We start from the raw sequence: 13,776 nt of genomic DNA, 5'->3' as shown, positions 1-13,776 counted from the left end.
TTTAATTAATCATTATTTCGATTAATCGTTAGATCGTTGTTCTAGTTAATCGAAAAAACTGATTAATCGATCAATCGCTCAGCCCGGTTATTCGCATATACTTGAATTTTCCAGTAACTAGAACGAATGAAATTTCTCTCAGTGCGCGTTCGCAACCGAGATACGGGGGAATTTTTAACCCGTTAATTGTAACTTCGTTGCGAAACGAGTCGTTTCTCCGCATTCATTGGGTTTCAGGTGCTGGTTTTAGTGCCGAGATGTCCGTTATCGAAGCGGTCGTTGTGTTTTTAATAGCGCGAATAACGAGACGCGGATAAGAATTCTGTCTCGCGTGATTTCGAATGAACGAATTTCAGTTTAAACCCCAAATATTTGTATATTTGTATATTTGTATATTTATTTTATATTATTTTTTTTTTATATATTTATATATTATAGGGAATAAACTTTGGACAATTTCCTTCTACGAAAGCCCTCCACCTCGTACGTTGTTACAAAATGTTTTTGCGAGAGGCGTTTTTTTTTTCCCCGAGAAATATAATAAATTCTTCTCGTTAGATCAAAGCTCGTCGAAAGAGAAAAAAAAAAAAAAAGGAGAAAGAAAAAATAAAGGGTTCAAACACCACATTCGATTAAAACCATACCTTTCAATTTATGCCGGAAAGTTTACTTTGCAATCATTATAATCTTGAAATAAAATCGTATTTCACGCCACGCGAAAAGTTCGATGATTGCATTAATTTTTCAAATGGTTTATGCAAACTCGGATAAAGTTTTTTGCTTTTTTTTTCAAACAAGGTCAATTTTTCATCACCTTTTCCCGATTAACTGGCACTAAATAAATAATAAACAAAATAAATACATAAATGAAACGCTACCGAAGCGTGGTGGAAAAAAAAATCGCTGTGAAAAATACGTTGAGATTCTTTTGTTTTTTGTTTCCAACTTTTGACACATTCTTCAGAACAATTATAGATTATTTTTAACGAGCCTTATAATAGCATTAACAAACACAGCGCATTCCTTCCTTTATTGTTGAAATTTTGTTTCATGCAATGTAATTATTAGTAATTTTGTACGTAATTCGCGTAAATTTTTCATTTAATTTGACACAACGTTTGGTAGTTTCTGTATTAACTGTGAAATTTGCTCATAGTGACCGAATTTCGGTTGTCAAAACTGTCCGTTTTCTGATCGCAGGTTGAAGTTCCCATAACAATTTCATTTAACGATTGCACGTAATTGTCTCGGGCAATTTTCAACCCCGACAACCGTAAAACGAACGGTGAAAGCAAGTTTCTCTGATAACTGTGCGAGTAAAATTGATTGAATGTCGCAGAAAAAGATGTTTTGCGTAATCAAAGAGACTTCAGTCAGAGGCGTCGAATCGCGGTGGCTAAAAAACGCTAACCCATAAAATACACCCCGCGTTAAGTGCAAAGTGCAGTTAATTAAGTTCGCGAAAAGTGCACGGATGTCGATAGATTTCGGAATTTTGGTGGCGATCGCAGTTCGGCAATCGTCGCCGATGACGACGACAAACGCGATAATGAGACGGAAATGAATTAAGAAGGTTAGTTGGCCAACGATCTATACTTTCTTTTTTTCATAATATTATCAGTACGTAGCCCTGCATCGAGTATTTATTGAATTGTTACATTCGTGAGTTACCGCGATCTTTTTAAAAATCTGAGTATAGAATATGCTGTATGAATTATTTTTGTCATGGGTTATTTTTGGGTGCATTATTTTTGCCGTTGGTTATTTTTATCACAAGTTATTTTTATCATGGATTAATCTTATCATTGGTTATTTTTGTCATGAATTATTTTTATCATTGGTTACTTTTGTGTGCATTCTTATTGTCATGGGTTGTTTTTGTGTGGATTATTTTTGTCATTTGTTATTTTTGTCATGGGTTATTATTATCATGGATTGTTTTGGCAGGCTTATTTTTGTCACTGGTTATTTTTGTCACGGATTGTTACGGCAGACTTATTTTTGTCATCGGTTATTTTTGTGTCGGTTATATCGTCATGAGTTATTTTTTTTCACGGGTTATTTTTGTCAGTAGTTATCACTATCCAGGTTATTCTTGTCACGTATCGTTTGACGCGGTTTACCGTTGTCACCGGTTATATTTTTGCGTGGCTTATTTTTTTAACGGCTATTCTTACAATTGGTTATTTCTTTGCGAGTCATTTTTTTCATGGGTTGCTTTCTTGTGCGCGTTGTTATTTTTGTCACTGGTAATTTTTTTGCGGATAATTTTTGTTTACGTTAGTTTTGTCATGGGTTATTTTTTATTTTGCGTTATTACGTCCGGGGCATTTCGTCTCGTTGATAAAAAAAAAAAAAAAAAAAAAAAAAAAAATCGTTTTTTTTCTCAAACCCTCAGAGTTCGAGGATGACGGTGCGCCATGGAGAACTGAGCCACGTGATGAGGCACAGCAGTTCGTGGCCCGAGCGTGCTGTGGCCGTGAAAGTTCGCATCAACCCCGTAACAAGGGCTTACACAATAATACCAGAATTCTGCGCTGGTAACAATTACAACCCCCGCGAATTGCCGGCGGCGAGTTCTACGATTCACCCCGAAGCGGGGAGGATTTGCATTGTTGAAATTGACGAGCGGCGAACCGCAGTCGGGGGGAAACTTCCCGAGGAATGGGATCCGTTTCATGGTACCATGACGGACGTACCCGAAACGACGCGAAAAATTCACCGGCAACTCCGCAAGCGGAACGACACCTGGCCCATTTCACTTCCGGTTGGTCATCGAGGGGTCCCTAAGTCCTTCGGCAGCGAGCCTGAGCTTAAACTTGCCTCGGATTCTGGCGACCTTCCGAAACTGGAGAACGGCGGTGGACGTCTTTTCATCAACCAGGAGAAGGACCCTCGGGAGAACATGGTTAGACTTCGTTATACATATATATATATATATATATATACATACATTGGACTCGGATCTAATCTCAAGTTTATTACTTGCCTAGATGAGACATTCAATGCCAAGTTTTGCCAGGTTTCATCATCGCTGTTTTCTATTTGGTCGCAGCATTTTCGAGTGCGACAATGTACAGCAATCATATCATATATCATGATCTGAGGTTTTACAAATTTACAGTCACTTTTTTCACCTTCTGTTTCTTATGCAACCATTTTTGAGTACTTGTATTTTTTTTTTTTTATATATATATATAATTTTCGAAATCTTGGCAAAGAGTTTTATTCCTTAATTGTTCCGATTGTTTTCGGATCGTCTCCAACATGGACTCAATTATTTGTTTCTGATCCGATTCCTCGAGACTTTGACAAAACTTTGGATTCGAAAAAATCAGTGGACGAGTATTTTAAACATTAAAAAAAAAATAAATATAACTTTCTCATCCGCGAAGTCGCTTTGATTCTGTAATAGAAATATCTTAATATCGAGAGGAAATTGCAATTGGTTATGAATAATAATTTTATATAATAATAAACTACGATAAAAGGTAGTGAAATAAACATTTTCCGCTTTATTCGTAACTTTGACAATGTTTATATTATCAAATAGTCAAAGAGGCTGAAAAATTGATTCAAAATTTTAAAAACCATCTCTCAAACATCGTTTTCTGTAGAGTGAAAATTTCAGAGCTTCTTTAAACAGAATATATAAAACAGAAAAATGGATATCACTGTTTCTCGGGGGGAAGCATTGTTCATGATTTTCAGAAATGTGCAACCCGCCAATAAATGAAAAAACTAAAGTCGTTCGAAACTCTCGGCGATACTGAAACAGAAGGAACGATTGCTTTACGGGAAAGAATATAACATATTTGATTTTTTTTTAAAAACTGCGAAACCAAAAATGAAAGACAAAAAACAAAAAACAATCTGAATTCGGTACTGCAATAACCTAAAAAAGGTTCAATAAATTAAAATAAAAAAAAAAAAAACATGGCGAGACCCGGTCAAGTCGGCATCAAACAAAGTCTCTCGCACACCAAATTTTTTATCAAAAAATGTTTTCCAGCGTTCGGGGGGCGATTCAAAGGTGTCGAATCACGCGTGCCCGAAGTGCACGGCCGAGACGCTGCTCCTGAAGATCGATCCCTTCAGGGTTCAGCCGCAGGGACCGGAAACGTCGAAGCGAAACTGCCCGGAGAGCGGAACCTTCACGGAACGTCGCGTCCGGTCCCAATCGACTCAGCTCGAGTCGCGTTCGGCGATCGCCAAGTCCGGATTGGCCCAGCGGTCAAAAAGCTTCGGGGGCAACTTGCAGCGATGCAACAACGCTACGGTCGAAGGGGAGAACGGATCCCTCGGGCGTCACGTCCTGGATCAGCGCAAGGAAGCCACCCTCAGGAGGCACTATTACCCGGAGGGTGGCTGGGGGTACGTGATCGTCACTTGTTCAGCTCTGGTCCATTTCCTCGGCGTTGGACTTCAGCTTGCAGCCCCTGGCGCCTGGCACGTCACCGCCGAAGTCAAGTTCCACCACCCCGCGCTCCATTCCGCAGGTAAGATGAAAAAAAAAATTCACTCATTGCATCCAACGTGAAAACTCTCGACTGATTACACCGGTAAACACGATTTTTGGGTCAGGCTTCTGCGTGTGAAATTCTGGTTTCTCCTACGTTACAAATAAAGGTCAAGAATTATTTTTCTGATCAAAGTTTGCTTTTGTAGAAGCTGGAGCAATTTTTTGAATTTTCAAGAAACATGACAAGAATCAATATAAATATGGTTTTGCAACGAGGGTAGATTACAGGTGTTTAAAAACTTAGTAAGCACCTTCCTTGTTGCAAGATTTTGTTGACCCGTCTTATCAGCCGTTAGTTGTTGAAATTTGTGTTTTAACAAAAGTTGGAACTCTTAGATTTTAAGAAAAAAATGATTTCGGGAAGTTATTGTGAACGGTCGAGATACCGATGTTTCGAAATCTAAAGAATCATTTCTGACCATTTTCGAATGGATGTCTGCCGGGTGTGTGTCTGAGAGTGATCGATTTTTCATCTGTTGTTTCACGAGGGGTTGAAAATGCAAGGGTTTCTTTAGGACAAAAGAATTTGAACCTTGGTGAATCTTAAATTAGAATTTCTTTAACCTAAAAAATTAGGTTGAATTGACTTTCGCCACTTATATTCGAATACCCTCGTATGGGAGACGAGAATCACGGATTTTGGTGATTTTGGTTTCAATCGATGGGGCTTTTCCTAACTCAGAACTGATTATATTTTGGATACGATCGGTTCGATAGTTTTCAATCATAAAGAAAAAAATTAGATTGATGAAATCTCGAAACTGAAGAAACGGATTTTTATGATTTTGATCTTAATCGATGGGGTTTTTCTTGACTAAAGGAAAACGGAACTTAACTAGAATCATTGAAAACTATTCAACTTCTGAAAATGGACTAAATTTCTCAAACCATCATTAAAATCTAAAAAAACATGGGCTACACATGACACGAAATTTTCATGAAATATTGTAAGAAAAGTGTCTTCAATTCCTTGAAAACAATTTCGCAAATCCCTCGAAAGCTCTGGATCATAAAACACAGTGTGTAATCTAATAAAATAAGTCTTGAAAACCGCCGAAATGACACCCTATCAAATCCCATAATATAAAAGTTCGTTGCAAGTGAAATTCGGGCAATATTTTTCAACCCTTGAATGCGATCGCAACGAGAGAAGCTCGTTTTGGTTAATTTCAAAATGATCCCTGACTAGAAATGCATTTTATCATTGTTCCCAGCGGTTTACTTAATACGATGGGATGTCCGTTTAAACTTCGTTCTGCGTATCGATTTACCAGCTGGAAACGATTCCCACGAGAACGTTACGCAGGCAACTTCTCGACAGTCACAAATCTGACTTGGTTGTGTATAAATTTCAAGCTTGATCACCGGGGGTTCTTAGTGGTCCAATTTGTTTTCGGGTCCGCAGTGCCTTTGGGGCACCCCTTCGAAGTGTATGAGCCGCGAGTATAAAAAGCCAAGAAGCAAAGGCGCGTTTGTATCTCTCTCTCTCTCTCTCTCTCAGTTTTTTTTTTTTTTTGTCGATTTATGAAAGCACCGAAAACGAACCACCGCTAATCCTTGATCAACTTGATTCCCTCGACTCGGTTCGAGCTCTCACTTTCTCTGAAAGCTTTTCGTTTGTTCTTCTTTTTCATTCAGAGTTGAACAGAGTTCGAGGCTAATTTAAAAAAAAAAAAAAAATAACCAAGCCAGTTCTTTACCCACTTCACGTGGATTTCCAATGGATCACAAACTTTTTCTCACAGCTACGTTATAAGTGAGCTTCGATGATTTTATCATCGATGCTTCAGACATGACAGACGGTAAGAAAAAAAAAAAAAAAAATCAACGCAAATAGAATACGAAACTGTAAAACCGAGGATCAAAAACTGGTAACATACCTAAACCCATATTTCAATCCAATGTTTTTAAAATTGTTAACAGAATTTTTTTTTTTTTTCTTTTTCAATTCTCTTATGTCAATTTTTAGTAATTGCAGTGGACAGATTATTACCAGTAAAATTTCATTCAATCTGTTACCGTTTTAATTTTTAAATCTGAATTGAAATCAGATTTTTAATTGTAAAAAATAAATTTCACCCGTGAATCCGGCGACCATCGATTGAGTTTTTTTTCTTTTTTAAATAATTGCGCATGGATTTTATCTGCGGAAGCGGCTATTAAAAGCTCTTGGGATACAACACGTGGTGGGCGAACGTCTTTCGGCATCATCTCGGTCAGCGCGCCTTAGCCGAGAATCTGCATAATCGTTCCTCGCAACGTTTAAACGTGAATATCAGTCAGTGGACGTAGAAATTTTTATTTAAAGATGTATACAGTCGACATATTTTATTTATTTTTTTTTTAATTTCATTTATTATTTTCATCATTATTTACCAGCAATAAAATTACAAATATATTAAATACACGAAAGTACAAATATAAACCTTAAGGTAGTTGCAAAAACCTGTGCGTAGGATTGGTGCGCTAAGAATGAAAAATCTTTGAATAACTAACAAAAGGGAAAGAGAAAATTAACTGCTAATTAGGTGATTGAATAAAATAAATATTATACACCAATAACTAGCAGACTAATCCAAGATTAGCTTAACTATGTTTACATTTCAATTTAGTGTTCATGATTTCAGATTATCGATTCTTTGTTTCAAATCGCATATTTCAATTTCAAAAGTCAGATTGAAAAAGTAAATTGCTTCGACCATGTTCATTAATTTTTGTTTCTTCATTTCCGCCAAAAGCCTGAAAGATGATAAAATGGCAATGATAACATTAATACGGATGTAAAAAAAAAAGAAAAAGAAAAAAAAGAAACAACGTATCGACGTTGACGGCGTTTGTCGCAGCAGCGATCAGTTTCCGAAAGATAAATTAAATCGGAAATTACGTCGACGCGACGACGGGGTGAGAAAGAGAAATGAGAGGAGAAGCGAAAGTATTTTCTTCCACATACTCTTCGACTCTTTATTCTTTATACTTGTTCTTTTAACGTACGTTCGAGAACTCGTTACGCGAATTGAAACAGCCTGCAACACACGTTCTTTTTTTTTACTTTCTTATTTCACTCTTTATTCCTCAGCTCCGCCGCCGTTTCGCCCGTTAAGAATTATTTTTTGCAAACCTCGCGGAGTGGCGCGAGCTTTTTTATCGCGAGATCAAAGCTCAGGCCGTCCGGGAGGCTGAAAATCGCATCTTCAAGTCGACCTCTCTATGATCTCTTGAGCTCGTTCAACTGTTTTTGCGCCACTTCCTGCTATAAGCCACGTTTTGCGGACCGCAGCCACTTCGCTTTTTATACACATTCACAATGTAATCCGCTATAAAATTTATAACGCGGTTTAAGCGATATCGGAGCTCTTGCAGGCAACGCATAGATTTTTTCGCCGCCGCCGTTATTGATCTAACTCGACGATTTGAAAATGGATTGTTGACGGGAGAGAGATTTTTTTTTTTTTTCTCACCAAAAAGAAATACTCCGGTTTTAGTCAGGAATCAAAAACAAGATTTTTTTTTCTTTCTAGTTTCACTTTCGAATATTTTTTTAAACAATTTTCAACGGATTTTCATGATAGACTCAGGCTTTAAAATGAAACATTCGATAAAGTTCAGTGAGTCAGGAAAGCTGAAACCTTTGGTTTAAAACCATGATAATAAAAATTTAAACCGTCAGGATTTTCTCTCCGCTTTAATCGGATTTTGGTATTAAAATATTTGTTATCAAGTGGTCAGCGGAATTAACCAATTGAATTTACTGAATATTCCAGTCATATTTAATCGCTTAAATTCTATAGACTGAAGTTAAATTTCATCAAGTGGCATAATTCGATCAGATGAAAATGAAGGCTCCATCGAACACTGTCAATCTTCGTAGATTCTCCGTCGACGATCAAAAGCACAAAAAGTGGCTTTCATTTTCTAGCCCACTAAAGCTCGCCAAGCGATGGAAGGAAAAAAACGATAGAAATTAATTTTAATGAGAAACAAAATCTACTCCCCAGTTTCAAGGGTTGTTTTTCTTTTTTCTTTCCGAAGTATCCTTGCGTAACTCTCGCGATGGAAGAACAATAAATTTGTTTTCACTCGAGGATAAATTCCACTTTCAGTGCAGTGTATGACAGGCTTAAGGTCGCGTAGCAGTCCTACCTTTACCGACCGAGTAAACTCACCCTTTTTCCTCCCTAATTCAATGAAGAAATGAACGGAAATGGTGCAAATTTCGACGGTGCAATATCGTTGTTTCTCAGCGGATCTCAGGAAGGTTACTTACATCCCAAAAATCGTAATCTCATATTTACGAAATTATTATAATTCCTGGTTTTCGTTCAGTCACGCGAATATTGCGTGAAAACAGTTTCACGTTGACTCATCCTACTCCTCATTCTCTCCAGAATTGTATAAAATATTTCAACTATGCACTTTTTGGTTTCCGAATTGGGGGAAATGTGGAAACAGTAATACGTGTCGAAAAACCACGTGTTTTTTTTTTTTTTAAACAATTTTCGAGATACGATTCGAAATTTGAACCCTTTCCGTTCATTTGTTTGCTTGATGTAGGAAAGAAAAATAAGAGCGAGTTTGCTCGGTCGGTAAATGCGTAACTGCTACACGGCCTCGAACCGCTTTGATAAAATACACGGGACGAAACATGGAAATGAAAAGCTCTGCTAAATACCGTCGCAGAGATCCGTGCAGGCAGGAAGGTGGAAATGGGAATATATCTGAGGCCGTTGGTCACGCGCCGGAAGCTCGACTCTCGGTGAATGTCGGTCATAAATTACGGACGGGGTGTGGAAAGGGTGTAGGGTAACTTTTCTCAATGAAAGCTCAAAGGCTGGACCGCTGGCGCGGGTAAAGCCGGTGGAAATTCGTGATCAGATGATTAAGATGCGACCTCGGAATCCCATCAATCACCCCGTCAAGGCCGGACGACGGTTTTGCCGAGGTCTAGGAGTCGCCGCGGGCCCCGTGGGCCTTATTCGACGACAATGGAGAGCCGCGGGTTCCCCGGATGCCTCGGACGTCATTATCGAGTGGAATTTCGGACACGTGGGTGACTCGATATTCGCCCACGTACGACAAGGAAGGGAAGAGAGGCGAGGAACGAACCCGCGGGAATTCGGAGTCGAGAGAAAAAAGAAAAGAAAGAAAGAAAAAAAAAAAAAAAACACAGAGAAGCTGAAGAAGAAGAGCGAGAAGGGTATGGAGTGTCGTGAAAATTTGCAAGGTTGGGAACTTTTTTCGTTTGTACACACTGTTTGTTCGCGGAATTTATACCGTGGTACTTATAAAAAAATCAAGAGAACTAGAAAGTATTCTTTCGCGAGGAATGGAAAGTTGAGTAAGCACAAAAACGACGAGAAGATAAAAACCAATTTATAGTTATCTACTTTATTTACCGAGGTTTTATTTTTTTATTTTTTTTACTCCTGTCTGGTCTCTCAATTTTTTTTTGTGAACATTAAATGTACTATCCACTTGAAAGTCGGCTTCCAGATGTTCTTGGAATTGTTGTAACGGAGAATTTTAAGGTAAAACAACTTTGCAGATGTTTCGCCAACTTCCTTGTGGCGAAACAATTGGTTTTTTTTTTTTTTTTTTTCTACAAGAACATTAGATCTACAATTTTAGAATTTTGAAAGAAATGTGTTCAAATATATCGAAAACTAAGCATTGAATTAAAAAATATTTTCAACATAAGTAGTTGTATATAAAAGGGGACGTCAGATGAGCCTCCCAGTTTTTGGGCCCGTGGACTGTGCTAGGCCCATTGAGTCCCATCTTTTGTTCTCCAAATAGAACCTCCTTTTATTTATCGCATTGTCTGATTTTTCATTGAAAAGTGAGTAAGTTTTACTTAGAGCCATTGTTTGGTTTCCGTCTTCGAGCAGGCCCAAAATCTAATTCGAAGCTTTCTCGTAAAAAGAGTGGCAGTGCATTGTCAATCTTTGCGAAGAATTTGAAAATGAGAACGAGTTCTACGTTTTGGGCCTGTTCGAAGACGAAGATCAAAAACTGACTTCGATTGAAAACATACTCACTTTTCAATGAGAAATAATAAAATACAATAATAAATAAGAGGTTCCATTTGAAAAAACAAAAATTGGGACTCAACGGGCCCAAAAACTGTGACCCTCGTCCGACGTCCCCTTTCACGTACAACAGCTTGTGTCCGAAATATTCTTAAGTCTAATCCTTAGTTTCCGATATATTTTAGTACATTTTTTGAAACGCTACACTCAACGTCTACTCCCGTGGGGCATCAACACTTGTTAAAAGCTCGAGTAACACATGCTTTTGGGAAAAATTGCGCCACCGGAGGTCGAACAGTGTAACGTTGATCGCCGTGACGGTAATAATCGATGAAAGAGGAGGTGGATAAGCATGGCTGCGCGTACGGCGTGACTGCAGAGGGAGGAGGAGACACGTCCTTAACGAAGCGTGCCGGGAATTTCAAGGTGTCCGGAGAAGATGGAAAGTGATTTCGCCGTCGGTGGACAGGCGATCAGTTTCCCTTAGACTCGAGTCCGACCGAGTCGCGGAGTCCTAGATTCTCTAGTTTTTGCCAAAAGTCTTGTAATTATCGGACGGCGTTCGCGACTTCCGTTCGTCCCCGGTGCCAATTTCACACCCAATCGGCTTCCGGTGATTGGTCAGCCGGTTTCACGCGCCGATCCGACGTCGCCTTTCTTCGAACCTTTATTTTCAACGCTACGGGGAACCTCGCCATGGGGGACCGTCTTCGGGAGGCTTCCGTGTCCTTCAGGATACGCAGGAATTCCTACAGCGCCGCTGTTACGGACGGGGAAAACGACGAGGACGAACCTCGCGACGCGGATGCGGATTCCAAAGTTTATGGTGATAACATTTCTCGAGAATATCTTCTTGACTATTTATCTGCAAAACGATTTGTCAAAGCGATGCGAGATTGTTTAATTTTTTTTTTTTTCTTTTTTCTTTTTTCTTTTTACTCGAAGTTTAGAGGGAGGGGAAATTTTTTATGCTTGTTTATAATTTGTCGACGGACAGCGGTTGGGAATTTTTTAAAGAAAATAGAATCCTCGCGTTTGAAAACAAAAAATTTGTTACGATAATTCCAAGATATTGTTAGAATTCGGAAAATAATTTCAACTGTTTTATTTATGTATATTAGAAATTTTTACAAGTTTCAGAAAATTATTGTCGAGTTAATAAGCTTTCGGTAGCTTTCGGTTTATCAAACAGCCTTCAAATGATAAACGATAAGTCGGAGTTTATTTTTTGTGCCTGAGATAATTTTCTCGAATAGAAAATTTCATCAAGTCAATTTCGAGCAAGAAATCGTCTGCAGTTTTTTACTACAGATGAGTTTTTTACTTTTTTGAACTGAATATCGAAGTATTTCGAAGTATATAATAAAAGCTTAGCAATTTCGTTGATGAAAAAAGATAACAGTGAGAAAAAAAGAGTTCCAGTTATTTAGGTGCAACGATTTCAAAACTGTATTCAAAATTTTTTCACGAAATTTCGGAACCATGACTTGCACAAATATTTTCGGATAAATTTGGATAGAATTTTTTTGTTCTCGAGAAGTGGATGAATTTTACCGGTAACCGACCTTAATAACTCGTGCAAAAGTAACTCAGACAAAAGTAACTCACGAGAAAAATAACCTGTAAAAAAAAATAACCTAAGTCAATAATATTAATTGAGAAAAAGAACCGAAACCATAACACACCATTCCAAAGGTTAGGATAAGTTCGACTCTATTATCAAAATACTATAATTAATAAAAACAATGATTGGTATATGAAATTAGTGGTTTATTTTGATTTTTTTTTTTTATTTGACTGGTGTTGTTCGATTAGGTTATTTTTGTCACAGGTCATTTTTACCATGAGTTACTTATCTCCGAATTATTTCAGTCCCAGTACCAATTTGACCAAAAATGAAAAAAAAAAAAAAAATAAATAAAATCCTTACAGAATTGAAAAGCGCGTTGATTAGTAACGGTCGCAAATGCTCTCTGGACGGTGCGATTTTGGCGAAAAAATCGTCGCGGTCGAACGGAGAAACGGACTCAAAGCCGAAGTTCTCGCCAATGAAGAACTCGATTCGTCGTTGCGGATGCTGCGCGCACTGCGGCAGGCGGGCCTCGCTGAAAGAAACAGGGGACTCACCCTCGGGCAGCGCCACCAAGCGGCGAGACTCGGCAGCGTCGCTGTCGACCTGCCAGAGCGTCGTGACGCTGCAGTCAACGGGGCGGGAAAATTTAAATGCGAGAAACGTCGCGACCTCGGGTCGGAGGGACTCGGGACTGAGTTTGAGCAGCGTGAGAAGGGACAGCTGCGTATCGATAACGCCGAAGATGATGAGGCGCCGCTTCTCCGAGCAACTGATCCTCGAGGCCGGACTCGGGGGCGAGGATGCCTTCCAGGATGACCCCGTAGACGAGGCCGAGGAGTCCCTGACAACTTTGAACGCCCGAAAGAGGGTCACCCTTAAGAAACATTACTACCCAGAGGGTGGCTGGGGATTCGTCGTCGTCGGTGTCGCTTTTATCGTTCACGTACTTTCGCACGGACTGCAAATCGCCGCTGGACCTCTTCTCGTCGCCGCTGAACACCGGTTTCAAAAACGCGAATGTGATACAGGTAAAGGAATTTTTTTTTTTTTTTTTTTCTTTTATCATCAGAGGAAAATTTCGCGCGATGTAAATTTGGGGACAATTAATTTGACAAGGAACCTCAGTTTGGTGCCCCTCCCCCCACGCTCTGATTTCGACGAGACTCGTGTATAATATGTTGTAGAACATTGGAAACCAAGAGGCACGTATTTTTTTTTTTTTCTTTCTTTTTTCATCTGCGGAAAAACGGTTCAAAGGGGAGAAACCAAACCCGAAAGATGGGGAAGCAGCCAGGTGATTTCGCGATGCGCTTGATGGATTCGAATGAAACCAACGCTGAAATGTTTCTATTCAATTGTAAAATATACAGCGTGGTTTCTCAGTGTTGCCAACATAACCGTCTAGTGTAAAAAATTTTCCGTCTCAGATTCATTGTCTCCAAGTGTACAGTGGATACCGATGCTCTTATTTTTTTATTGGGAACTGACACGAGGGCGAAGCTTAAGAACACGGCTGATTATTGAATAGGCTGGTTCTTATTTTGGTCATGTCGGAATTTCTTCGCGCAAATTAACATACGGTGAAAAAAAAAAACAATTGCCCGAAACGCCGAATTCTTCTGACAACTCTGGTGAATTTTTATTTGAAAAAATGC

General features: G+C 39.0%; 1 protein-coding gene across 1 annotated transcript in view; it reads left to right on the top strand.

Moving 5' to 3' along the window:
• Nucleotides 1-2,686: 2,686 nt before the first annotated feature.
• Nucleotides 2,687-13,776, top strand: part of LOC124295589 — a 34,889-nt gene continuing 23,799 nt past the window's right edge. The window contains exons 1-2 of the mRNA XM_046746028.1: nt 2,687-2,908; nt 4,013-4,499. Of these exons, the coding sequence (XP_046601984.1) occupies nt 2,687-2,908; nt 4,013-4,499 (709 nt within the window). The remainder of the gene's footprint in view (nt 2,909-4,012; nt 4,500-13,776) is intronic.

Source organism: Neodiprion lecontei, chromosome 7, assembly GCF_021901455.1.
Source record: "Neodiprion lecontei isolate iyNeoLeco1 chromosome 7, iyNeoLeco1.1, whole genome shotgun sequence".
Classification (NCBI taxonomy): domain Eukaryota; kingdom Metazoa; phylum Arthropoda; class Insecta; order Hymenoptera; family Diprionidae; genus Neodiprion; species Neodiprion lecontei.
The sequence above is the reverse complement of the archived record's forward strand: the minus strand, read 5'-3'. Positions and strand labels throughout refer to the sequence as shown.